At 42.2% G+C, this 26,448-nt stretch overlaps 1 protein-coding gene across 4 annotated transcripts in view; it reads right to left on the reverse strand.

Moving 5' to 3' along the window:
* The window catches only part of STXBP6 (syntaxin binding protein 6), a 220,668-nt gene that overhangs the window by 156,331 nt on the left and 37,889 nt on the right, over nt 1-26,448 (reverse strand). For all 4 annotated transcript variants that reach the window (XM_048854962.2, XM_048854958.2, XM_048854960.2 and 1 more), the window contains exon 2: nt 16,714-16,901. In XM_048854962.2, the coding sequence (XP_048710919.1) occupies nt 16,714-16,867 (154 nt within the window). In that variant the 5' untranslated portion in view covers nt 16,868-16,901. The remainder of the gene's footprint in view (nt 1-16,713; nt 16,902-26,448) is intronic.

Consider the following 26,448-nt stretch of genomic DNA (forward strand, 5'->3'; position numbering starts at 1 on the left):
GTAACCACAGCTCTACTCCAGTAGAATGGATTCTACTTAACCCCAAAATTTTCTGCAAACATGTAGTCCCTGAGCCTACCCAGCAAACAACTCCAAACTGCACTATGAGATGGTTGTGCAGTCTCCATCATCTGGTGGACTGAAGGATGGACTGGAAAGGAATTTCCAACACCCATTCCAGTGACAACTCCCAGTTGTGTTGAGATAACCCTCCATACTGGTTTTCAGCTTCCTTATACTGATATAGAGGATCTTCCTCTCCTGGACATTGGTCTAGCAAAGTAGTCAGGAGAAAACACGGGAGAACAGCTGAGCCAGTGACTTAGATTCTACCTTGGGAGAGTCCCAGGGGCATGCGAGTAAAAGTTTTATTATCCGGCATGTTGGGGGAATCAGGGATACCGGGTAACCAAAAATTCTGGTTATCTAAGAGTTATACTTACCAATGGAATAACAATTTCAAAGAATTAATATACAATAAAATGAATACAATATAAAATATTATACAGGTACTCAACAATCCTGTAGTAGTGCTGCACTGCCGAGTAGTTGGTTTCTTGAAGCACTTAGGTGTATACAAGTAAAGTTTTCTATACAGTAGGTTCTCTTATGACACTACATATCACTATGGGCAGTGCCTGGCGTACACCCAGATCACTAAAAATACACTTAACACTAAAACAATACTGACCATAATTTAATCTGTCTTTGATGATTCAGAAAGCACTTCAGGATCTTGCAGTGCTTCAGGGTCATCATTATCAACATCAATTATCACTGTAGATGTAGAAGATGCAGGAGATTGGGCTGAATCTGTAATGACCCTTTGACATACCCTGGAAGCTGCTTTTTTGAATAAATCCCTGAAGTCTACTTGTTTATTTGTCTTCTGCCTCTTTTGCATAAAAATAGATTGCAGAATTTGTAATTGCATAATCTCCTGGGCAGTATACTAGCATTACTGGATTGAAGATTTGTATTGGGAGATATCAGAAATGCCGGTTAATGGAGCTTTCTGGTTGATAAAGTGCCGAATAACACAGGCTTTTACTGTATTAATGCTTCATGTTTCAAAACAATACCATGTACTATCTGACTGTTGGGGACAAAAAACACCCCTCAGATGAATCTAGGAGTCTGGAACTCCCTTTACATAAGTGATTATTTTTGAAAAAAGTCAAAAGTCTTGTTCCTTCACTATTGAACAATACAATTCAATAATATTTCTGAATCCAGTATTTAGATTTTGAAATGTTCTGCTGCACTGAAGAATACTTGATGAGTTTAGTAAGACTTAAATTGTAATCACAATCCAAGTTGAAAGCGTGGTCAGGAACCGAAAAAGCTGTTTTCCTGAATAATAATTTCCTCAATTAGAAACAAATGAATGTGTAAGCCAAGGTATCTTTCATACCTTGGACAAAGAAGGAACAGGATTATATAAATTAGCTACCAACACCAACTTCTTCAAACCTATATTGGCACCAAAATCCACTGTTAGTCACCTAAATAAATGACCTGTTTTTCCAGAGGTGCTGAGCAACACAGCTTTCATTACACTTAATGAAAGCTGCAGGTGTTGAGCACCTCTAGGAAACAGGCCACATATCTAAGTGATGTAACTCAGGCATCCAATTTTGATCTAAACTCATGTGAATTTGGGGGGGGGGGGGGAAGAAGAGGAAAATATATGGTATAAAGCAATTACAGACTATCCTTGGGGAAGGATGTAAAACCTTTGTGAAGAGAAAAAAAATACTAATATCAATAGCACTGGATCAAACACACACACCCCGCCAGAGGGAATTTACTGTTTCAACGTAAATTACATGCGTTTTTTTTCAGGACGGGATCAATACGTGTAGCCTGCTAAAAAGAAATTCAATTTTAACTATATAAAAAAAATGGAAAAAAAGATCAATATGGAGGTCAAAAAAGACAAGTCATACTGCAAACAAAAAGCAACCACACCTCCTACAACCACAAATGGACTATGTGCAAAGTTTTCAAAAAGTATTTAAGTGACTGAGGTCTGGTTTACACTAGAAAATTAGCTCGGCATAACTACGTTGCTCAGGGGTATAAAAAAAATCCATAATCCTGAGGGTTATAGAATCACAGAATCATAGAATATCAGGGTTGGAAGGGACCTCAGGAAGTCATCTAGTCCAACCCCCTGCTCAAAGCAGGACCGATCCCCAATTAAATCATCCCAGCCAGGGCTTTGTCAAGCCTGACCTTAAAAACTTCTAAGGAAGGAGATTCCACCACCTCCCTAGGTAACGCATTCCAGTGTTTCACCACCTTCCTAGTGAAAAAGGTTTTCCTAATATCCATCCTAAACCTCCCCCACAGCAACTTGAGACCATTAGTCCTTGTTCTGTCATCTGCTACCACTGAGAACAGTCTAGAGCCATCCTCTTTGGAACCCCCTCTCAGGTAGTTGAAAGCAGCTATCAAATCCCCCCTCATTCTTCTCTTCCGTAGACTAAACATCCCCAGTTCCCTCAGCCTCTCCTCATAAGTCACGTGTTCCAGTCCCCTAATCATTTTTGTTGCCCTCCGCTGGACTCTTTCCAATTTTTCCACATCCTTCTTGTAGTGTGGGGCCCAAAACTGGACACAGTACTCCAGATGAGGCCTCATCAGTGTCTAATAGAGGGGAACAATCACGTCCCTCGATCTGCTGGCAATGCCCCTACTTATACATCCCAAAATGTCATTGGCCTTCTTGGCAACAAGGGCACACTGTTGACTCATAGCCAGGATCTCGTCCACTGTAACCCCGAAGTCCTTTTCTGCAGAACTGCTGAGAAGCCATTCGGTCCCTAGTCTGTAGCGGTGCATTGGATTCTTCTGTCTTAAGTGCAGGACTCTGCACTTGTCCTTGTTGACCCTCATCAGATTTCTTTTGTCCCAATCCTCCAATTTGTCTGGGGCCCTCTGCATCCTATCCCTACCCTCCAGCATATCTACCTCTCCTCCTAGTTTAGTGTCACCTGCCAACTTGCTGAGGGTGCAATCCACACCATCCTCCAGATCATTTATGAAGATATTGAACAAGACCAGCCCCAGGACCGACCCTTGGGGCACTCCGCTTGATACTGGCTGCCAAGTAAACATGGAGCCGTTGATCACTACCCATTGAGCCTGACAATCTAGCCAGCTTTCTATCCACCTTATAGTCCATTCATCCAGCCCATACTTCTTTAACTTGCTGGCAAGAATACTGTGGGAGACAGTGTCAAAAGCTTTGCTAAAGTCAAGGAACAACACGTCCACTGCTTTCTCTTCATCCACAGAACCAGTTATCTCGTATTAGAAGGCAATTAGATCAGTCAGGCATGACTTGCCCTTGGTGAATCCATGCTGACTGTTCCTGATCACTTTCCTCTCCTTTAAGTGCTTCAGAATTGATTCCTTGAGGACCTGCTTCATGACTTTTCCAGGGACTGAGGTGAGGCTGACTGACCTGTCGTTCTCAGGATCATCCTCCTTCCCTTTTTTAAAGATGGGCACTACATTAGCCTTTTTCCAGTCATCCGGGACTTCCCCGATTGCCATGAGTTTTCAAAGATAATGGCCAATGGCTCTGCAATCACATCCACCATCTCCTTTAGCACTCTTGGATACAACACATCTAGCCCCATGGACTTGTGCTCGTCCAGCTTTTCTAAATAGTACTGAACCACTTCTTTCTCCACAGAGGGCTGGTCACCTCCTCCTCATGCTGTGCTGCCCAGTGAAGTAGTCTGGGAGCTGACCTTGTTCGTGAAGACAGAGGGAAAAAAAGCACCGAGTACATTAGCTTTTTCCACATCCTCTGTCACTAGGTTGCCTCCCTCATTCAGTAAGGGGCCCTCACTTTCCTTGACTTTCTTCTTGTTGCCAACATACCTGAAGAAACCCTTCTTGTTACTCTTAACATCTCTTGCTAGCTGCAACTCCAGGTGTTATTTGGCCTTCCTGATTTCATTCCTGCATGCCCAAGCAATATTTTTATACTCATCTCTGGTCATTTGTCCAATCTTCCACTTCTTGTAAGCCTCTTTTTTGTATTTAAGATCAGCAAGGATTTCACTGTTAAGCCAAGCTGGTCGCCTGCCATATTTACTATTCTTTCTACACATCAGGATGGTTTGTCCCTACAACCTCAATAAGGATTCTTTAAAATACAGCCAGCTCTTCTGGACTCCTTATCCCCTCATGTTATTCTCCTAGGGGATCTTGCCCATCAGTTCCCTGAGGGAGTCAAAGTCTGCTTTTCGGAAGTCCAGGGTCCATATTCTGCTGCTTTCCTTTCTTCCTTGTGTCAGGATCCTGAACTCTACCATCTCATGGTCACTGCCTCCCAGGTTCCCATACACTTTTGCTTCCCCTACTAATTCTTCCCGGTTTGTGAGCAGCAGGTCAAGAAGAGCTCTGCCCCTAGTTGGTTCCTCCAGCACTTGCACCAGGAAATTGTTCCCTACATTTTCCAAAAACTTCCTGGATTGTCTGTGCACCGCTGTATTGCTCTCCCAGCAGATATCAGGGTAACTGAAGTCTCCCATGAGAACCAGGGCCTGCGATCTAGTAACTTCTGCGAGTTGCCGAAAGAAAGCCTCGTCCACCTCATCCCCCGGTCCGGTGGTCTATAGTAGACTTCCACCACGACATCACCCTTGTTGCTCACACTTCTAAACTTAATCCAGAGACTCTCAGGTTTTTCTGCAGTTTCATACTTGAGCTCTGAGCAGTCATACTGCTCCCTTACATACAGTGCAACTCCCCCACCTTTTCTGCCCTGTCTGTCCTTCCTGAACAGCTTAAAGTTATAGTTAAGCAGACCTAAATCCCCATGTAGGCAGCACTAGGTCAAAGGAAGAATTCTTCTGCCGACCTAACTACTGGCTCTTGGAGAGTGGATAACCTATGCCAGTGGGAGAATCCCTCCCATCAACATACGTAGTGTCTACACTGAAGCACCGCAGCTGTGTTGTTGTCACCGTTTAAATGTAGACAAGCTAATAGACTTCAAAGTCACATTTTCAAAAGGGATTTAGGATCTTAAATCCCATTAGACCTCTAATTAGCATTGGAAGTCAACTTCTTTCAGAAATGGGATTTAGGTACTTTTGAAAATGTTACCCTATATCAAACAGTGAAAACTAAGCCACACATGTAAAGAGAGAGATTTGGTTAAGAATTTTATTGAAGAACCAAAACAAAAAAAGAGTACGTATGGTAATAGGTGGATGAAGAAATGATTTAATTACATTTAGAGGACTTAAAATAAGTAACAATCTCAACAAGATTAACACAGAAGCTAAATTCTCAGAGCTGTGATGTGACAGCAAAATTAGCTGTGAAGAGAACATTATTCATGTCACTGCTATCCATCTTCCAAACCACAATGTGGTGTATGTTTCTGCATAGCAAGTTACATTAGCAGCTGCTTCAGTTTCACCTAGCTCTGAGGCAGGGGTGACTTGGAGGACTGATAATGGGATATGGAGCCTCTCATAGTCGGGCAAGTGGTATGAAACCACCCATGTTAAGTAGTGACCTGAAAAAAATTGCTGCTCTCTGATGCTCATTTAGATGAGCTATGTGAAGCAAGTCAGTATTACTCCGGTTTCTCGTGCATACATAGCCACATCATACACATGTAGCCATCATTTTTGGTATTCTTGCTGGTAGGATCTTAAGAGCCAAGGAGCAGGTTGGACATGGAAACTGACCTGCCCTCCAAGCCCTAGTAGTAGCCTCCTTAAGAGCATTCGACACAATTGAGACAAAGATGGTAAACTTGTCTGCATTGTGACTGCCATATTTATTTGCTCCCTATAAAAAATAAAAAACATCCGTTTTCAGTGCTGCCACAAAAGAGCATTTTTCAGAAGCAACAAAAGAATGGAAATATTTAAAACAATTCCACTAAGTTCTTCAGCAGCTACATGGATAAGGATTAATCAAAAGGAGAATACCATCCGTGAGTTTATATTAAATTAACAACTTAAAGGATTAGTAAGGACAAATCTCAGTCATTAGCACAATAAATTTTAAATGTATTCTCCTTACATTTACATTGCATCAGTTTTAAGCGTCAATTCACTTCACACATGAAAGTGAAAGTAAATATCTGAAGCACAGGAATAGGACAAACTTTGCACAGTCTTACAGCACAGGAAAGTTGGCAAAGTTCATTGTCTGGAGAGGAAATGCTATTCACATACATGCTGCAAAAACAACAGGGGGTAGGAATGGACTAAAGAGCATGGAACACACCTGCTAGCAAATGTTTCTCTCCTAGGGTTTCTGAACATCTCCTCATCCACTGCAAGGAAGTATAGTGCTTATTCAAGTCCTGTGCAGTCTCCCTCAGCTTCAAAAAGTAAGACATTGGCAATGGATCTAACAGACATTGATCCTGGAACCTACAAAGAGCCTATTTTCAACACATAAACTGAAACTTCACAACTGTCCCTTCACCTAGCTGTAAGAATCCTATGACATCATTTCCTTGACTTTGATTAACTTTAAATATTTCAGAATGTTTTCCTTGAGGAAGTTTTATGGAAAACAATGTCTCAGGAAACTAACACAGACACCCTAAGACACAATGATGATCAGGAAGGCTAAAACTGAAACATTTAAGTGTGTATTCTTCACCTGCAAATTCCAGTTATTTGTATTTTGATAGTGGCTAGATGCCCTCAGTCAGGATACAGACCCCTTTGGGCTGGGTGCCATTTTGGCACATAGGAAGAAGAGAGAATCCCTGCTCAGAGTAGCTTGCAATCTAAAGAGACAAGCAACAGAAACGAAGGTGGGGAGCTGCAGAGGGGAGCAAAATGTGGCAAAGTGGGCAGAGACTAATTTTTTTTACCCAAGACAAACAACATATGAAGATTAAGGGAGGGCAGAGGTTATATGTATATACCATATATCTCTAGTTACCATATATCTCTAGTTATGCTGGTAGGTGTAAATGGCAGCCATTAATCACAAACCTGGAAAAAGTCTCTGGGCATACTAGGCTCGCTTCATTCAGGCGAACAGAGGGAGCAATTAAATGTGCCTTTGTTTAGTGATAGCTGAAACAGTAGAGGCCACCAACCAAGGCACAGGCCAGCATTCCAAGGACTGAGCAGAAGCTAACCATGTGGACCAAGGGATTTCCCTGAAGACTGAAAGCAACTCAAGGGGCTATGGAATTGTTTGGTTGCAGCTGTGTGTGAGTGAGGAGGAGAAAGGAACCAGAAAATGAAGAGAAAACCAGCAGGCACTGAGAGCAGCAGTGATGTGTGGCCCTGGGAGACAGAATCCAAGAGACAAAAGCTTCAACAAAGCATAGTACTCTCTGAAAAGGCAGACTTGGATTTCTGAACAAGGAGAATGCCTCATGGATTTGTGTAAATTCTCTGTAAACAAAACAGGTGTGCACCAAAGAAATACGGGGCTCTTATCAAATTCTCCTCCAAATGGAAACAACGCCCCAAGCCTGCATACTGGCTAACCAGTCAGCCTACAAGAGGCATTTTATTATATATCTTGTAGCACATACACAAACGAATTTAACATAACTATATCAATCTACCTATTAAAGGCTGGCCAATTTCTGGCAGCTACCTCAGCAGAGGTGGGTTTTCAGAGAGTTGTCACCTTATGATTGGTTAAGGGCGGAGATTTCATTCCATAAGCAACAAACAGTATGGAAGGAAGAACAGAAATATCTATGGGAGAAGTGAAGCAAATAAGTGGTCAAGATGGGTGTCACTGGTAGTGGAAGTGAATGAAATGTGATGTTTATGCTGGTACTGTAACTGAATGGAGAGGGTCAGTGATAGTTATTGCAATTTGTAATTTAAAGTCCTCTCAAGTGAATGATATAGAAGTTTCACAGTAGCAGCTGTGTTAGCCTGTATCCGCAAAAAGGAGGACTTGTGGCACCTTAGAGACTAACAAATTTATTTGAGCATAAGCTTTTGTGAGCTACAGCTTATGCATCCGATGAAGTGAGCTGTAGCTCACGAAAGCTCATGCTCAAATAAATTGGTTAGTCTCTAAGGTGCCACAAGTCCTCCTTTTCTTTTTGCTAGAGAAGTGTAACTGAATGTTATAGTTATTATTTCCACACATTTAAGATTATAGTGGTTTTTTTTGTTTTGTTTTGCTTTGCTTAGTTTTTTTTAATGGCAAAAACCTAAGTATTTTGCATACAGATTATATACCACAGCAATCCTTAACTTCAAAGTATTCCTTCCAGCAATGCTGTTCCACAACCATGAGTGGTATTTGTGGTACTTGAAACATTTCAAGGGAAATGGAAGTCACATTCAATAACCTTGTATGGGGAGCAGCAGCAAATTAAACTGCACCTTAAAAAAAAGCTGCATGGAGAACAGGAGGACAAAAACAAAGCTTAACCTAAGAAATTCACATTTATACTTCAAAAAGTTGTTTAATGAGTTTAAAATGGTCTAGTATGAGAGCAATCCTATTATTAAAATAAAGTTAAGCACATAGCATAATGGTCCTGGTCTCTGCAAGCTTTGGGGCAGAGGTTAGTAACCTGTGGCATTTGAAGCTGTTTGTTCCTTCCCCTGTGAAGAAGTCTCTGAGAGAAAGTTGCCTCAACACTTCACTTAGGGTGAGGAGTTTATTCCTGGGGGGGGGGGGCGACTCTGAGTGATTGCTCGCTCGCAGAAAACACTCCCCCCCACAGAATTCCTGTGTTTCCCTGCAGAAAACAGCAAGGAAGCCAAGGGAAGCCACACAGTGGTGGGGGAAGCACGAACATGGGTGCAGTTTTGAAAGGAGACTGCCCCCCCAAAAAACAGAGGCGAGGCATGGGGGGGTGCACATGGGGTTATGTGCCACTGCTCCCCCCTCATTTCTGCAAGCGCAGAGTTGCCCAGATGAAGGAAGGAGGCTGCATCTCAGGCTCTGCTGATTCTGAAACTGAACACCGCCTCCTGGGTCCTAGTGCCAGTCATGCTCCCCTTCTGTGTGCTGGGAGCCTTCCTGTTTTCTGTGCATCAGTGAGTGCCCGTGGTGGGGCTGGGTAAGGCAGGTGTTGGAAATGAGGGAAGGGGGGTAGCGGGAAGAGGCAGTGGGGAAGGAAGGGGAGTGCAACAGGATGGCGGAGAGGAATGTGGGAGTGAGAAGAGAGAGAGAGAAGAGAAGGGGAATCGCGGGGGGAAGCGGGAGCTCGGCATGTGCTGTCCCCTTGGTGGCAGCTGGGGCTCCCTCGATAAGCAGGCCCATAGAACCCTCACCCTGACAAGCCCTACCCCCCTACACCTGGACCCCTCCGAGGAGCCTCCCCAGCACCCGGACCCCCACCCCACTGAGCCCCAACCAGCTGCACCTGGACCCCCACCCCATCAAGCCCCACTCCCCCAGCACCCGGACCCCCACACTGACTGCCCCACACCCAGACCCCCTGCCGAGCCCCATCTCCCTAGACCCCCCCCTCCGCTGAGCCCCAACCACCTCCACCTGGATCCCTTGCAGAGTGTCCTGCACCCGGAACCCCACAACAAGCCCCTGTGCACCCAGATCTCCCACTGAACCACCCACACCCAGATTGCCCCACACGGAAACCTCTCACCCCACACCTGGATCCCCCACACTAAGCCCCTCCACACTTGGATCCTGCTGGGCTGAGCCTGTCCAACCCTCACCAGGTGCGCCTGGCACAGAGAGGCAGGGACCCAGGGTCTTTCTGGGGCAGGCCCAGGCCTTGCACTATGTCAGCATCAGGTGCAGCCTCATCGTCGAGTCCCTGAACTGGCTGAGGTGGAGGCTGCAGCGTGATTTCCCACCTCAGTGCAGCCAGTGGCCTGTGCTCCCCACTGCCATGCTGGAGCCACATTTATTTACTGACAAATAAAATTTGCAGAATTTTAAAATATTGTGAGCATAATTTTTTGGCGCAGAATTCCCGCAGGAGTAGGAGTTGCTCCGAGATAGAAAAAATTGGAAAGAGTCCAGAGGAGGGCAACAAAAATGATTAGGGGACTGCAACACATGACTTATGAGCAGAGGCTGAGGGAACTGGGATTGCTTAGTCTGCGGAAGAGAAGAATGAGGGGGGATTTGATAGCTGCTTTCAACTTCCTGAAAGGGAGTTCCAAAGAGGATGAATCTAGACTGTTCTCAGTGGTAGCAGGTGACAGAACAAGGAGTAATGGTCTCAAGTTGCAGTGGGGGAGATTTCGGATGGATATTAGGAAAACCTTTTTCACTAGGAGGGTGGTGAAACACTGGAATGCGTTACCTAGGGAGGTGGTGGAATCTCCTTCCTTAGAAGTTTTTAAGGTCAGGCTTGACAAAGCCCTGGCTGGGATGATTTAATTGGGGATTGGTCCTGCTTTGAGCAGGGGGTTGGACTAGATGACCTCCTGAGGTCCCTTCCAACCCTGATATTCTATGATTGTAACGGTAGGGAAAGAAAAAGGGATAGTGTGTGACAGAGACAGAGAATTCTTACTATTCCTTTGGTCTTCTGTTGATTTCTCTTAGCGCTTGGAAGATCTGTTTTTTTCTTTGGCAATTTTAAAATGGAAATTTTCAGATTTAGATAAAAGCCATATGAAAAAGTAGGATGTTCTCACATTCAGCATTTTTCAGTGCACTATTATACAATGAAGAGGAAGGAAAGTCTAGAGAAGGCCTCGTCTAGAGAAGAAAATTGTATTGGTTTAACTTAAAGTGAGTTTTTATGTCCACTTGGTATAATCGGTGCAAACTCCTTTGAACACTTAGCATTGGCAATACAGTTAAGCATCATGTTTTATGAAACATGATTTCTTAAAGTATACAGAGCTTATTCCACACTCTCAGAATTTTATTCACACATTTCTTTAACAATAAGGCCAAACAAAAAATATCTTTTTAAAAGAACTTTTGTTTAAGGTTATATAAGATGAAGTCCACAAGACTCAAAGTTAAGTCTGACTCACTTAACATCTTGTCATTCTGTCTGGTGGTGTGAACGAGGCGGTAAAGTAATACAGATGGAATATCTGTTTTTAACTTTGAATTTACTAACTTTATGTCAAATCCTTTCCAACTCTTTTTATAAGAGACAGCCCCGTTTTCATCCTCTGTTTGTACTATCTGCAGTCACTGCTTTTCTCCATTTCCCCTCTGTCTACTGCTTGCTTGTTTTCTTCTCCATCTCCACAGTTAAATGGTATATGGCTCCTCCATGCTTGTCCGTCCTACTTTATCACTGCAGTATAATAGAAGGCTTTGTGTAGGCAAACAATAGGGTTTCTTCCCCCCCTTTGACCTATTATTCCACAGTCTAATAGACTGTGAGGCTATGTGTACACTACAAATTACTTTGGTATAACTTAGGGCATGTCTTCACTAGCAACATTAAAGCGTTGGCCACAGCAGTGCTTTAACATGGATATGTAGTCGCGGCATAACGCTGGGAGAGCTCTCTCTCAGCGCTCTTAAAAAAAAACCTCCACGAGGGGAACAGCTACCAGTTCCCAATGCTGGTGCACTGTCTACACTGGGGAAACTTGCAGCGCTCGGGGGCTGGGGGGGAGAGAGAGGTGTTTTCACACCCCTGAGCGAGAAAGTTGCAACGCTGTAAAGTGCCAGTGTAGACAAGCCCTTAATTTGGCATAATCAACACCTCCGATCAACGTAAGTTATACTGACCTAACCACCGGTGTGGACCATGCTATATCAGTGGGACAGCTTCTCCCACCAACACAGCTACCATCGCTTGAAGAGGCAGCAGTTATTAAGCTGATGGGAGCGCTCTCTCCTGTCGGCTTAAAGTGTCTTCACCAGATGTGCGGCATTGGTGCAGCTGCGCCGCTATAATGTAGACATAGACTAAGGCAGCTTTGTAACACTGTTCCTAAATTACCTTTCAATTAGTTTCAATCCATTACAACTCCTTATACCATCATAAACAATTCTTTCTAGCCTTCGATCCCAATACAGCAAAGCATTCAAGCATGCAGTTAAGCATGTGCTTAAATTTTAAAGAGTAATTTCTTGCTCCCTCTCCTTCAGCTTGTAATGTTTAACAGTTAACCTTCTCACCTGTCCTTCTCTTGGGAACCTATAGACATGGAGCAGAGAGGTTCTTTACAGAGATCTTTAGGTCCTTAGTAGTTTTGTACAATACATACTGAATTTACATTTGGAATGACAAATATGTTTACCTGATTTTTAAACACATCATATAACTCACAAGCTACAACCTGAACAGTGAATATAGTATAAACATTACCATAATTGAGTTTCAGGTTTCTGTACATATAAGAACCTAGATTCCAACACTAGGACTTAGCAGGGACTTCTTGTACATGGAATATTTACCACCATCATTTAAAAAGTCACTTCATGTGGGCTGATTGTTTCAGTTTGCAAGTTAAGCTCTCATTAAAAACGAGTTATCAAAATTACTTTAGTACAGCACAAAGTAAACTAGTCAGTGGAAATTAGACCCACAAAAGCAGTAAGACACCTCAGTCCTTATACATTCCACTATAATTTTAACATCCTTAGTTTTTATATAAACAAACATCAATAAAAGCCAATCCAATGAATGAGAAGAACAAATTAATAAAATACAAGTACACTAGAGTGTGGTAAACTTCACAGTGAATTTAAGTTTACTTCCCTGGCTAGTTAGGTTTTGCTGACAATACAAATAATCCTAGTTTTCAACTTTTCCACCAGGATCCTGTTCAATACAAGCAAATTCTTCTACAGCCAATGTCTTCTACATATCGTGGGGGAGGAGTGGCTTCGCAGAATTCACTATTTTTAAAAATAATTTTGATGTATATCTACATTCATTTTTAAGTGTTTTTAATTTATCCATTTAAATTTTCACAGTTGCAGGAAATTGGGGAACTCAGGCATTACAGGGGAGTCATACAATTATTTAATGTATGAGTCCCCTGTAGACATTGATATTCAAAAAGTTAAACCGTTATAACCCTTAAAAAGACAAAAATTGTCAATATTGCATGTAAAAATATATAAAATACCTAACCTTAAACTCTAATAAGTTCTTAACCAGCATTGCTCTTACTTTGCCTGTCTGTAAATTTCTATTATTAATTGATGGAAATATTTTATCGTTGTTTGTGTGTTTACATTGAAATCAATGTTTACCAACATTTACCGACTAAAATCTGATCCTTCGAAACCTAAATACATAGTGACTTTTTTTGATGTCTGGTTGGCCCTTATGTGTACATACATAAGCACATTATATATTTGCTATACACGTTAACATATATACATGTATATTATGCATATATGCGCTAAACGGAGAGTTATTAATAAGTTTTGCCTTTTTATACTTTGGTAATTTAAGTTAAGTTGTATTGGAAAGAAATTATTCTGGAAAAAAACATCAAGAAAAGCAGACTTCTCTGGACACACTTCAAGTCTGACGCTTGTTTACTGAGAAATTCCAATGGTATTTTCCTAATATGAACACTGGTATTACTCCAGGTCCTGACAACTTCACGAAAACTCAAAGCTTGCATGTAGGGTTAGACCACAGGAAAATCAGGCCTGAAAACTTCTTCTCCAGTCAAACCAAATAACAAACTAATTTTAAACCATACTTCAAAGTGTTTACACAACTATATTCCTAATTCATCTGCATATGTATTTCACTCTGATAATCCTAAATTATTCAGCATAAAAGTGCAATTCCTTCAACCCTTTAAAGATTGCAGTAGAAAGGCAATGGAGGAAAAATGAAAATGAAAACTAAGATCCTATGATACTAACAGCTGAAAAGAAAATGTTACAGAGTCCACAATTCAGACTTAAATCTCATATTCATATTTCAGGGTTTCTCTTTCTTTGGCTGTCAGCCATATCATTTTAGCCAGAAGGTGGTATCAGTTCACCATGAGTTTGAAAACAAACAGTTTAAAAGTGTGCGTTAAGGGAAAATAATATGAAATCAGAATATTAAACAGATATGTTCTTGCTATATTTGTTGTTCAAACAGAGATATAAATAGTAAGAATAGATGCTTGGGCAAGAGACATCAATTCGACTGACATCTCCAAGCAGCTCGCAGTTTCCCCCAGCTGCTCCCGATTTTATAGTGGTACACTAAAAACAGTTACAGAAAGACTGTTTGCAACACAGCCTGAAAAGTAAGAGGACATTATTACCCAAGACATACTCAAGAGTTTCTGGGCAACTATTAGGTTATCTATTACTGCAATGCCTACAGTGCACAAGTATTATAATTTTTATCTAAGGTATTGAATACATAAATGGCAGTTCCACTTCAAAAAACTAAAACACTTTTTATTTTAAACCAATCACTTTAGATCAAAGAATGTTCATAAAAAGGCAACAGCAAAAACGAAAATCCACTCTATTTCATACCTTTCTATTTAAAGGGTGTCGACTTAGTTATGTCAGAGACAAAAGGTTAAAGGAAATCCAATGTACTGTTACTATACATCTGGCTTAGTTTTTGCATTGTTTGCAACAGGAACAATGAAAAAAAATCAATGAATCACTTCTTTGCTCTTTAACATGCTGCTGGGGAATATTTGTTAAAAAGTAAAATAAATGAAAATGGTATTTTTTAAATTGTGGAATCCTTTCTATTGGTCTTCAGTTTTATGAAAGCTTGTTTGGTTTCGTTTATTTGTGTCAAGGCTTATTCCCCACTCTGGCACTTCAAATTTAGAAGGTGGGGGCCCGCAAGGATTCTAAAAATTTAGAATCTCTCCACTCAGGTTTTTATTAAACTCCCAAGGTTTTAGCTTTTCTCTGACCTTGGATTGGTAGATGCTGCCACCACCCAAGTGCAGAACCCCCTTGAGAACCCAGGAAGGCGCACTTGGGAATTCCTTCTTTTGGAGTACCCTCGAGCCCTTTCACACACACACACATCCCCGCCCGGGGAAGAGCTGAGGGGGGAGGGGGGCGGAAGAAATCAGCTGTTGCCACCAGCTAGTTAAACAACATGTGCACTCTTAAGACACAAAAATCCAGTTCTGTTCTTAAAAAAAAGTAAATTTTATTTATAATAAAAAAAGAAAATACATCTGGGAACTTAGGCTTTTGCTAGATTTAAAACAAAAACAAAAAAAACCCCTCACAACTACAAGGATTAAGCATCAAGAATAGCTCTCTTGAAGTCCAGCTTAAAGGTTACAAGCAAAACAAAAGCGTTGGGGTTAGCATGGAGGAATCCACAAGCCAGAGAGAAATAAAAGGGATAAACCTAATCGCGTCTTCCTAGACATTTCCTGATCTACTTACATATCTGTGGTTTTAGATGAGTAGTTTCTAGGTATCTACTGACGATTTCTCATACCTGATCCAAGCTTCTCACAGCATAACTGCCTCTCCCTGAGAGCAGACAAAAGGGAGTCTTTGTTCAATTTTTAAAACTTCTAGCCTTCCCATTAGCTCTTTTGGCCAGGCCCACTCACTTCCTTTTACCTATGCATAGAATTGAGACTTTTTAACCGTTTACAGATAGAGCAATTAGATAACAGCTACTAAGAGGGATTTTATAGCAATGGCTGGCTGGGTGTCCATAAAAGGTAGCTCCCCCACCCCCGCCTTCATTTATCATAATTTGTTTTAACAAAATTCAAATGTGGGCAGAAATTTAAAGTGTTCCTTCAGGGATTTACAAATAGTTTAATAACTCTTTTTTATCTCCATACAAAGAAGTCTGTCTTCTTTTGGTAGTTGAAATGATATTTATTTATGTTCTAACACATATATAGCATCTCAGTGCTTAAAAACAAAAGACCCGTCAATCCGAGGAAAGCAATTAAATTGTGGCATACATATTATGCTGTCACAGTATCGAGTTCACTCTCACAATCTGAGTGAGCAAAAAGGGCACTATATAATACTTACGCTTTAACATCAGGGTAGGAAGAAAAGAATATACAAATTTAAAATAGCAGAAAACATCAAGGCCATGTTATCATATTACCCTTGGCCCAAACTCAAATTTGCAGCCTTTTTGCTAGCTACTTGGTAGAATCCTAATGAGATACTGCAATGCATACTAAAAACATGCCTAAACACATCAGCAACAACGAGACCATCCTTCTCCTTTCTACATGACGACCTCAAAGAGATTTTTATGTTCTTCTTCCCATCCTCACCCATCCTTCCCATCCTCACCCAAAACAGTAGTAATACTTCTGTTTTTCATCCCCTTTTTAAATTAGGTGACAGTGACATTCTTCACAGAGCTGAAAACAGCTAAGTTGCCATGGTCCCAATGACGTAATTATACACAGAGGGGATCTTTGAAAGGAACAAGGGAGTGTATTAGTTTCAGACAATTGAAGGAAATACAGGAGAAGCAGGTACAATATAAAGTTCATCCCTTAGAGGAATAGCTGAATCAGATTAACAAAGACCTAATATTTCCAAGTATACTAACTACAGGATAAGTTCATACTGTGCAACTATGCCACCAACAGTTTTAATAATAACTGTGAAACCTTCGGCTAAATCAGCAATATCTGTCAGCTATATCATATGACAAACCACACACTTCCTGCATTCAAACTTATAAACATTAAAGATGTAACCATCATAGTTCATCCACTTGCATTATTAAAATGCAAGTCACACTGTTCCCTATAGCAACAGATGATAGCCAATCCGTTAATCAAACTTCAAAGATAAACCAAAAGGATGGCTAGATGTCAAAATTATTTATCTTACCTGACAAGCAGATGTAGGTTAAATATTCACCCTGGCCCCCAGTTGCTAGGAAAGGGATCTTTTTCTTCGTTCTCCTTTTCACTTGGACAGCTCCCAGCATCCTTTCATCGTGTGGGGCGAAAATTTCTTTGTTGATAGCAGCTTTGGCACTCATCGTAGATCAGAGATGGAAGAGGCTGCTGTCTTCTCTAAAATAAAATAATCAATCAAAAATTTAAAATGAAATGCTAAGTTACAAGAGACTATGGTTGACTTTCATGTAGATCAATTATTCTGGGCTTCAAATTAAGTCTTGAATGACTTGAAAGGCTTTGCACAATAATTTCACCTCTTGTTATCTAGAGGTGGGATTTTCAAAAGCACCTAAAGGTATGTTTTCACTGCAGAGTTAACTCAAATTTACCTACAGACAAGTTACTCCTCTCGAGTTAGCCTTGCTCGAGTAAGAGCAGCCACACTGCAAAAGATTTGCAGTGTCTGTACTGGTGCTGTATTCATTCATGTGTAGCATATCTCATGGTTCTCAGTGCTGCAGTAATCCAAACTGTTCTATGAATTCTTTACCCGTGAATTGTGCGAAACCACATCTGTCCTTTTCAAGTGCAGAGAGAGAATTGTGGGAAGGCATTGAAGGACTAGCAGCATGTGAACATGCACCAGAACTGGCTTCATCCAGGCCCTAAAGGTGCTCAACCACCCGCTCCACCCCAGGACCCACCCCCACCCGATCCCTTCCCCCAATTCCCCACCTCTGCCCACACCCACTCCGCCCCCACAGCCGGCCCGATCCCACCCTTTTTCCCAAGCCCCCATTCCACCCCATCTCTCCCCAAACAGTTCTGCCTCCTCCCCCCCAGCACACCACGGGACAGCTGATCGCAGCAGGTGGGAGGCGCTGGGAGGGAGAGAGAGGGAGGAGTTAATTGGCAGGGCCACCAGTGGACAGGAGGCGCTGGCTGACGGTGGGTGCTAAGCATCCACTATTTTTTTCTGTGGGTGCTCCAGGGATTTGGTGCCTACGCAGACATGTCCTCATTACAGAGTGGTCGTGTTAGTAACAGATGAATCATGTTCACTTGACTTACAGGTAGAGGTCACTCAAGATATAGGTAACTTATACTCTCTCTTGAGCGAACAAGTAGAGTTAAAAGCACCTCCACAATGTAGTTAAGAGTGTTTCTATGTGAACAGGAATCAAGTCAGGAGCAATTCTCAAGTTGTAACTCCAATTAACTCATCATTGAGTGACTCCACTAGGTCTTAAGAGACTATATGGCAGCTAGTTATGAGGAAGAGTGCCTCTGTCACCACAAAGATTGGACTCTTCACCCTCTTTCTGTCACTGACCCCAGCCCTGTTTTCTCTGGAGACTTCCAAATAAATTAGATGACCTTCCGTTTGACTCCTTCAAATAGTTTAAACTTATTTCTCCCTTGGGAGCCACTCCCTTGATACCAGCCTATAGGGCAGGGGTGGGCAAACTACGGCACATCTGGCCCTCCAGGCATTTTAATCTGTCCCTTGAGCTCCCGCTGGGGAGTGAGGTCCGGGGCTTGCCTCCCTCCAGCCAGGAGCAGGGTCACAGGCTTGCCCCACTCTGCGCAGCTCCCAGAAGCACCAGCATGTCCCTCCTCCTGCTCCTATGCATAGGGGCAGCCAGGAGGCTCCGCACACTGCCCCCACCTCAAGCGCCACCTCCGCAGCTCCCACTGGCCAGGAACCATGGACAATGGGAGCTGCAGGGGTGGTGTCTGTGGACAGGGCAGCATGCAGAGCCGGCTGGCTGTGCCTCCACATAGGAGTTGAAGGGGGGACATGCTGCTGCTTCTTCTGGGAGCTGCTTGTGGTAAGCACCCCCCAGAACATGCATCCCTGACCCACTCCTGTGCTCCAACCCCCTGTACCACCCCAATCCCCTTCCCACCCTCCAAACCCCTCAGTCCCAGCCCGGAGCACCATCCTGCACCCACAACCCCTCATCCTCAGTAACACCCCAGAACCCTCACCTCCCCCCCCCCCCCGCACCCCAACCCCCTGCCCCTCTCGCATCCTGAACTCCTAATTTCTGGCCCCACCCCAGAGTCCACACCCCCAGCCGAAGCCCTCACCCCCTCCCGCATCCCAACCCCCAATTTCGTGAGCATTCATGGCCCACCATACGGTTTCCATATCCAGATGTGGCCCTCGGGCCAAAAAGTTTGCCTTCCCCTGCTTTAGGGTATATCTACACTGCAAAATTAAGTCGACATATAGCCACCACAGTAATTAAATCACTTTTGCATGTCTGCACTACACTCCTTGTATCAATTGTCTGCACCCTTTCCAGGAAAGCTTGCACCAATTTAACTATTAGTATGGGGCATTGTGGGAAGGCTTCTGAAAGGCAGCAGCAGTTGATGCAAGTAATGCAGTGTCTACACTGACACTACGGTGACCTAATTACATCACCTTAAACACTACGCCTCTCGCGTATGTGCAGTTATTAAGTTGGTGTAGTGGGCGAGTTACATCGGTGGGAAATACTTTTTAGTGTGAATTAGGTTGATGTAAACTGCCTTATGTCAACCTAACTCTGTAGTGTAGACCAGGGCTTGCTTATTTAGTACCTAGAAAGAATGAAGAGTCTTAGTCCAATTCAGCATCACTCCTTTCCTTTGAATTTTAAACTTAATTGATTTTCAAACAAACAGATTCTGTATCCAAGTTCATTTGTAAGTTAATGAAATGCCTGCTTTCCCCCCCCCCCCCCACCACCACCATTCAGCCTCTATCTCCACTATATCTAGAATATTTAACATAAGACTCAAAAAGAAAAGGGCAGGACCTCTGAATTTGCAGGAGGAACTGATGAAGAATCTTAGTTCTATTCAATATTATTTAAATGACTCAACCCAACTCTTTAATTTATCCAGCTATCTAAGACAAAGACAATGGTTAACCCTTGTTTGCCTAGTTTCAAGCTCATAAGCAAAGCAGGTCAAAACTTAGTTGAAATAACAACTGCCCCCCCCCCCGATGTCTAGGCCCCGATGTGCAAACCATTACACAGGTGCTAAACTTTATGCATGTCAGGAATCCAGATGAGGTTAGTGTTATTCATCCATGTATTCAAGTCTGCAGGACCAGGCCCTTTTTCTCCCAAAAAAAACACGTCTTGGATTTTTTTTTGAAATTTTTCAATTTTAAAAATTTACTCTGTTCTTCATAATGTACTACCAATTTAGATTGGTCAGGTTAGTCAAACAATGGGGATTTTTTCTTCAAAATCAAATTTATTTTTGAATAGCTATTTTGAAAATTTTTAAATGTGCTTTTGAAAAGGAAAAAAAAATCTATAAAAATACTATACAAATTTTCAGTCACACAAATTAATCACTTTTGTAAACGAATGCAAGGCTTTTAAGATTTTCACTTTTAAACAAATTTTCCAACCAGCTCTACACAAACAAGACAGGAATTTAAAATTAGGCCATGTCAATATGTACAGCACTGCAGCATCGCAGATGTACTGATACAGCAGCAGTGGTGCGGCGCATCTATGAAGACGCTCTATATCGATGGGAGAAAGCTCTCCTGCCCACATAAAAAAACCCACTGCCACGAGCGGCAGAAACTGTGTCAGCAGGAGAAGCTCTCCCGTCGACATAGTGTTGTGCACATGAGCGCTTACATCAGTGTAACTTATGTCACTCAGGGGAGTGGAATATTCACACCCTTGAGTGACATGAATTTTATCCACACAGGCTGTAGTGTCAACATATTTGTTAGCAGTGGCAATTGTGCAATTTGATGGCTGGGTTAAAATCCTGCACCCAATTTAAATTGCAACTATAATTCAGAGGGGTGGGGTTTTTGTTTGTTTGTTTTTAATTAAAGTTGGCTCCCTTTGTAGGGAATTTTACTCAAGGTAAACTAAAGGCTACTTTGAAGAAGTCTACAGTGAGCCAGCAATATGTGACGTCTTACTGGTATCCTGTCTAGTTGCCCTCTTCCCCTCCCCCGCCAGCCTGCACCCTTTTCACAGCACCTTTTCGTTCGGTGTATCGTTGCATAGTGCACAACTAAACTCCAGTCATAAAGGCATTCAAGCACTATCTATACTGGGGGGTTAGGTCATCTTAACTATGTCCGCCCATGGGGGTTTTGGTGTAGACCTGGCTAAGACTGAAAAATTTTAGAAGTTGGTCCAATAACAAATATTAGAGAGGTGTGGTCAGATGGTTACCTCTTCCGCCTCATCCGGAAGAGCCCATCACAACAACAAATCTATGAGCAGCAAGAGCCAAGCCGCTGGAGTGGGGAGCTGGGCCCAGTCCTATAGGACAGGAGCCATATTCTGCACCAGGCCAGGATAGAAACAGTGACACCCCCTCACGCGTGCACACCAGAAAGTGGGGCCTGACAGTTTTACTCAGCTCCACTCCGCCCAAAAGAATATCTTCACCAGTTGCCTATACAATGAACGAATTACTGTATATTGACCTACGCTTTATTTCATGGATGTCTGAGGAGGAGGGATGGAGGCATGCAGACAGGTAGTATTATCTGAAATGCATTGAACTGGAGCAGGAAAGAAGGATAATTAAACACAAAGGGAGCCTGGGTTGAGTGTCAGTTTCTGACTAACAACTCACTCACTCACTCCCAAGTGCCACAAGCAATCAGACTGTTAGCCAGAGAAATATAATTTCAACCCTAAAACTAAGCAATTTGCTGTTATTGTTTCATCTCTCTCCTTTCTGGTTTGTGTGTTTGTTTCCATCTCCTTTTGCTCCTAGATCCCTATTTGCCTCTGCTGACCAACCCTCAACCACATGAAACTAACTTTCAGCTACCAACATATGATGTGCAGCGCTACAAAAGGAGGAAGAGAAAGTACACTGTGATCTTCGGTCATGGTTCTGCTGCTCCAGTTAGGGAAGTATCCTTTACAGAAGCAACATACACAAGTGAATGGAAGCAATTCTCCATTGAAGTTGGAAGGGAGAGAATCTCTCATGTAAGCGTTTCAAGGTGGGCAGAGGTGTTGATAGAGGGCGGAAATGCAGGATCCGCTTGGAAAAAATAGCTCCCTGTTCACATACCTACTGAAAGCACTTCCACGTTGTTGACAACTCATGATTTTGTGGTCTCATCATATCTGGCTTTTATTTAAAAGCCCCACCTCTTGAATGTATATGATTGACAATCAGCTTTCACTTAAAAAGAAGTTATTCACCCTCATGGTTGCAGAAAGGTTGAAGATGTGGACCATAAATGCCCAAGAACCAGAAGGTAAATAAGAGCCACCAAAAAAATAAAATAAAAATGATTATCTCACAACCCACTCAATTTTTTAATATGTGGGGAAGGCAATACTGCTAGTAAGATAGAATTCTAAAAGAAAAAATAAAGCCTCACTGTTTTTAGCTCCTACCTGCCGCAAACTTACTAATGTTTTTTCCTCAAATTGTCTTTGAAAAATCTGCTTCATCTCACTATTACAACATATAAAAATGCTATGGTTCCAATTTCAGAAATTGAAAATAGTTGGGTACATGGCTAGTTATTGTCTTTGGAACTGCTCTCTTCAGCCACAGTACAAAATACTACCAGGTGCCAGCAATCTGAGTAATCAGAGCCCAATTAAAATCTACTCAGCTGCCTGATTTTCACCCACAGCTGAGAAGCATCTCATTTTGTAAATGAAATAGCTATAGGTTCATTAGAGGCTTGTTACTAGGTGCTTAACTCTTATCACATGCAGAAATGTGTTCTACCCTGAAAGCCAGAAACAGCTTGGTGGAAACAGCATTTCACATCATGCAATATGCCTGGATTCAGATGCCAATCCACAAAGGATTTACAAAGCTCTCATATTTAACAGTTTTGTACTGCCACCCATCACCATGTATGAGCCTCTTCCATGTAAAAATTCAGATTTCCAATCTATGTCCATAATGGATTTCATAGAGATCCTAGTTCATCAGGAGTTATGGGAGCTCTGCTTATGGTATGGTCCATATTTTTAATTTGTTATAGTCTAGGCATAACTTTTCTAAAGTGATTAGCAATTTTGGTGGCCTAAATGTTTGGTGACAAACATGATACCTTAAAAGGTGCCTGCAGTTTTCAGATAGTGCTGAGCACCTTCCTGCTGAAAATAGGCCCTTTTAGAGGTCTCAAGATAGGCAATCCAAAAAATCACTGGACACTTTTGAAAATAGAAAAGGAGTACTTGTGGCACCTTAGAGACTAACCAATTTATTTGAGCATGAGCTTAAGCCCTTGGTTTTATCATTAGTCACAGGTAGTCTCCGAAGAGTTGATGGTACCAGCCAAGAACTGAAGGGATAAAAGACCTGCTCCCCTCCTGATCAGGCTTGGGGCACATACTTGAGCCATATGGTCTTTCACATTTGAGTATCCTGCCTCCAGTAGCAGCAGCCAAGCTAGATGGCTCAGAGGAAGATGAGCCATCCTTCTCTCCCCCTCAATGAATGCACTCCTGCTAGACAAGAAGTTAAATGTTTTGCTCAAGGTCACACAAAATTGTGACAGAGTTGGGAGAAGAACCCAAATGTCCTGACTGACTTTTTTGCTTTAAGCAATTAATCTCATTCATATTACTGTAATGATAATCTTGGAGGTATTGAGAAATTGCTTTACCCCCCTGCAGATTTTCACTCTAGCCATGTTACAGTTTTATGGATATTACAGCATTTACACTCCAGAACGTAGACCAAACTGAAACACACAAAGAAAACTTCTCCTGTCTATTTAAGCAAATATGAATCATGTGCAGCATCACACAAATCCTTCCATGCTAAAATCTTTCTAAATGAAATCTATGCCAAGTAGCAGCTTGCAGTTAGACAGCTCACCCATTATTCAGTGATACAAGAAAAAAAAAATCAATTAAGCAAATTTACAATAGTTCTAAGATTGCATTAAAATTAATAAACTACTTATGATCAAGCAGATCTGTCCGAGTGAAGCCCAAAAGAAGTCAAACAGTGAGCCACTCGGAAAGTTTGCTGGAAGTCTCAGAAGAGCTCACATATCACATGGAGTTGTCTTGTCCTTGCTTGCAGTTGCTTTTAGTGGATTGTGGAAGCAAGAGGATCCAGCCAATGTCTTCATTAGGGCTCCTACTACATAGGAGGGGTTAAGGAAACCTGACCTACAGGGAACAGAATTATAGTAGTAGAAGTGGAGCTGCTAGTTGGAAAGGTTTCAGAGTGGTAGCCATGTTAGTCGGTATCAGCAAAAACAACGAAGAGTCCTTGTGGCACCTTAGAGACTAACAAATTTATTTGGGCATAAGCTTTCGTGGGCTAGAACCCACCCAAATAAATTTGTTAGTCCCCAGTTGGAAAGGAATGTCCAGTGGAATCAACACAACTCAAAATGCTGTGCAAGATGAGGAAAAGGACCAGATGCCCAGGAGAACGGCAGAAAAGGAGGCAAGAAGCATGCTCAGAGAAGCAAGAGGACAAACATTGGGAGGGGAAAATGAAATGACAAAAGGAGAAAGCGTAATTCATCTATTTGCCAGCAAGGGGAAAACACTCATATTAAACAGAGTTACAAATTAATGTAAAAAGAAAAGGAGTACTTGTAGCACCTTAGAGACTAACATTTCTTTGAGCATCAGCTTCTCGCTATTACTTTTCAATGTATGAGACTGCTGTATTCACTAGGATAGTACTCAGGCATAAACAGGATTGTGTCAGGAAGACAGCCTCTCTATTAAGTTATGGTGCATGCTATGGAAGTGTTGAGTAACTAACTGTTGCTGAAATCACCAAGAGCTATGAGACAGTGCTTAAATCAACTTCAGGCAATGGTAGTGTCATTGTAAAACACGACTGTTCATAAGAATAGCTTCTGCTGCTTTATGGATGTAGGGGCAAGGTTGCGGAAGATTGGCGAGGAGCTAAGTGGTGGACTGAGTATGTGACTGGATGTAAGCAGAGGATGCAGGCAGTTTCAATGAACTTTGTCTGACAGACCCTGCCAAAAGACATTGTAGCATAGCTCAGCATATTTTTGCCTGTAAACGAGTCAGTAATAAGCATAAATCGTACATACAAGACTGTAGCCAGCTGTTGACCTCATGTAACCCCTAGATAAGCGCGGCGTATATAGCGTCGCAGAGGACTTCCTCCCCCCCACCAGCGGAGTCCTGCCTGGTCAGCTGTCCCGAATGGCCAGAGTCCCCTGCAGCCCCTCCGCGCGTCCTAGGGGCTCCCCCGCGCAGATTGGAGCGTAAGTTCTTCCTTCCTTCCTTCCTTCCATAAAGCATAGTTTACTATTCTTAGGTCTGAGTGTCCTCCTTTCGCTGGTTTCTCTCCCCCCACCCCCCCAGCCCTTGTGGGCACAATGGATCTTGATTTTCCCCTGGATATTTGCTTGCTATAAATGCTAAGGCAAAGCATTTGACCTTTACCTTTCATCAATATTTTATATCCATTGCTGCCTCAAGTAAAACAGTTAACAAAAAGTGTTTTGAGGAGTATACTGCCATTCTGAACACAGAGGTAATCTAACTTTTCAAAATCCAAACTTTAAGACACCCAATTTCTAGACTTGATCCCAGAAGAGGTTTCGGACTTAAGTTTATCCTTAAAATGTAATTAAAGAATTTAATTAGCTCTGCATACAAGGATTAAACTAAATAGGTCAACTTCACTTACAGAGCCAAGGTGAAATCCTGAAAAGGCTGTTAGTTTAGTAGGTAGGTATTCTGATCATGCTTTTCTGTACCATTCTTTCAGTCTGTTAGTTGTTATTCTCCAAAATAAATAAAAGTAAGAAAGTGTCTTTTCTCAAAAGATTCAGGTACTGCTTAAAATGATAGAAGCCACTGCCCATATTGCAAAATGTCTATTACAAACCTATTTACATACACTCAGAACTTTCCAAAATCATCAATAAACTATTAAAGGAAATATTCAGCTCCAATGGAGGAATTGTCTTAACAGCTGAATTTTCAAATAGACTTTCCCACTCCACTTCACAAGCACATGGTCAGTGATGAGTGGTTTACAAAAAATGTTTTTAAAATATAAAAGTCATAAATTTGTGAAAGCACAGCATAGTGTGTGTGAATTTTAATTTTAAGTGGTGATTTTAAACATACATAGAATCATAGAATCATAGAATATAAGGGTTGGAAGGGACCCCAGAAGGTCATCTAGTCCAACCCCCTGCTCGAAGCAGGACCAATTCCCAGTTAAATCATCCCAGCCAGGACTTTGTCAAGCCTGACCTTAAAAACCTCTAAGGAAGGAGATTCTACCACCTCCCTAGGTAACGCATTCCAGTGTTTCACCACCCTCTTAGTGAAAAAGTTTTTCCTAATATCCAATCTAAACCTCCCCCACTGCAGCTTGAGACCATTACTCCTCGTTCTGTCATCTGATACCATTGAGAACAGTCTAGAGCCATCCTCTTTGGAACCCCCTTTCAGGTAGTTGAAAGCAGCTATCAAATCCCCCCTCATTCTTCTCTTCTGCAGGCTAAACAATCCCAGCTCCCTCAGCCTCTCCTCATAAGTCATGTGTTCCAGACCCCTAATCATTTTTGTTGCCCTTCGCTGGACTCTCTCCAATTTATCCACATCCTTCTTGAAGTGTGGGGCCCAAAACTGGACACAGTACTCCAGATGAGGCCTCACCAATGTCGAATAGAGGGGAACGATCACGTCCCTCGATCTGCTCGCTATGCCCCTACTTATACATCCCAAAATGC

Source organism: Caretta caretta, chromosome 6, assembly GCF_965140235.1.
Source record: "Caretta caretta isolate rCarCar2 chromosome 6, rCarCar1.hap1, whole genome shotgun sequence".
NCBI lineage: Eukaryota > Metazoa > Chordata > Testudines > Cheloniidae > Caretta > Caretta caretta.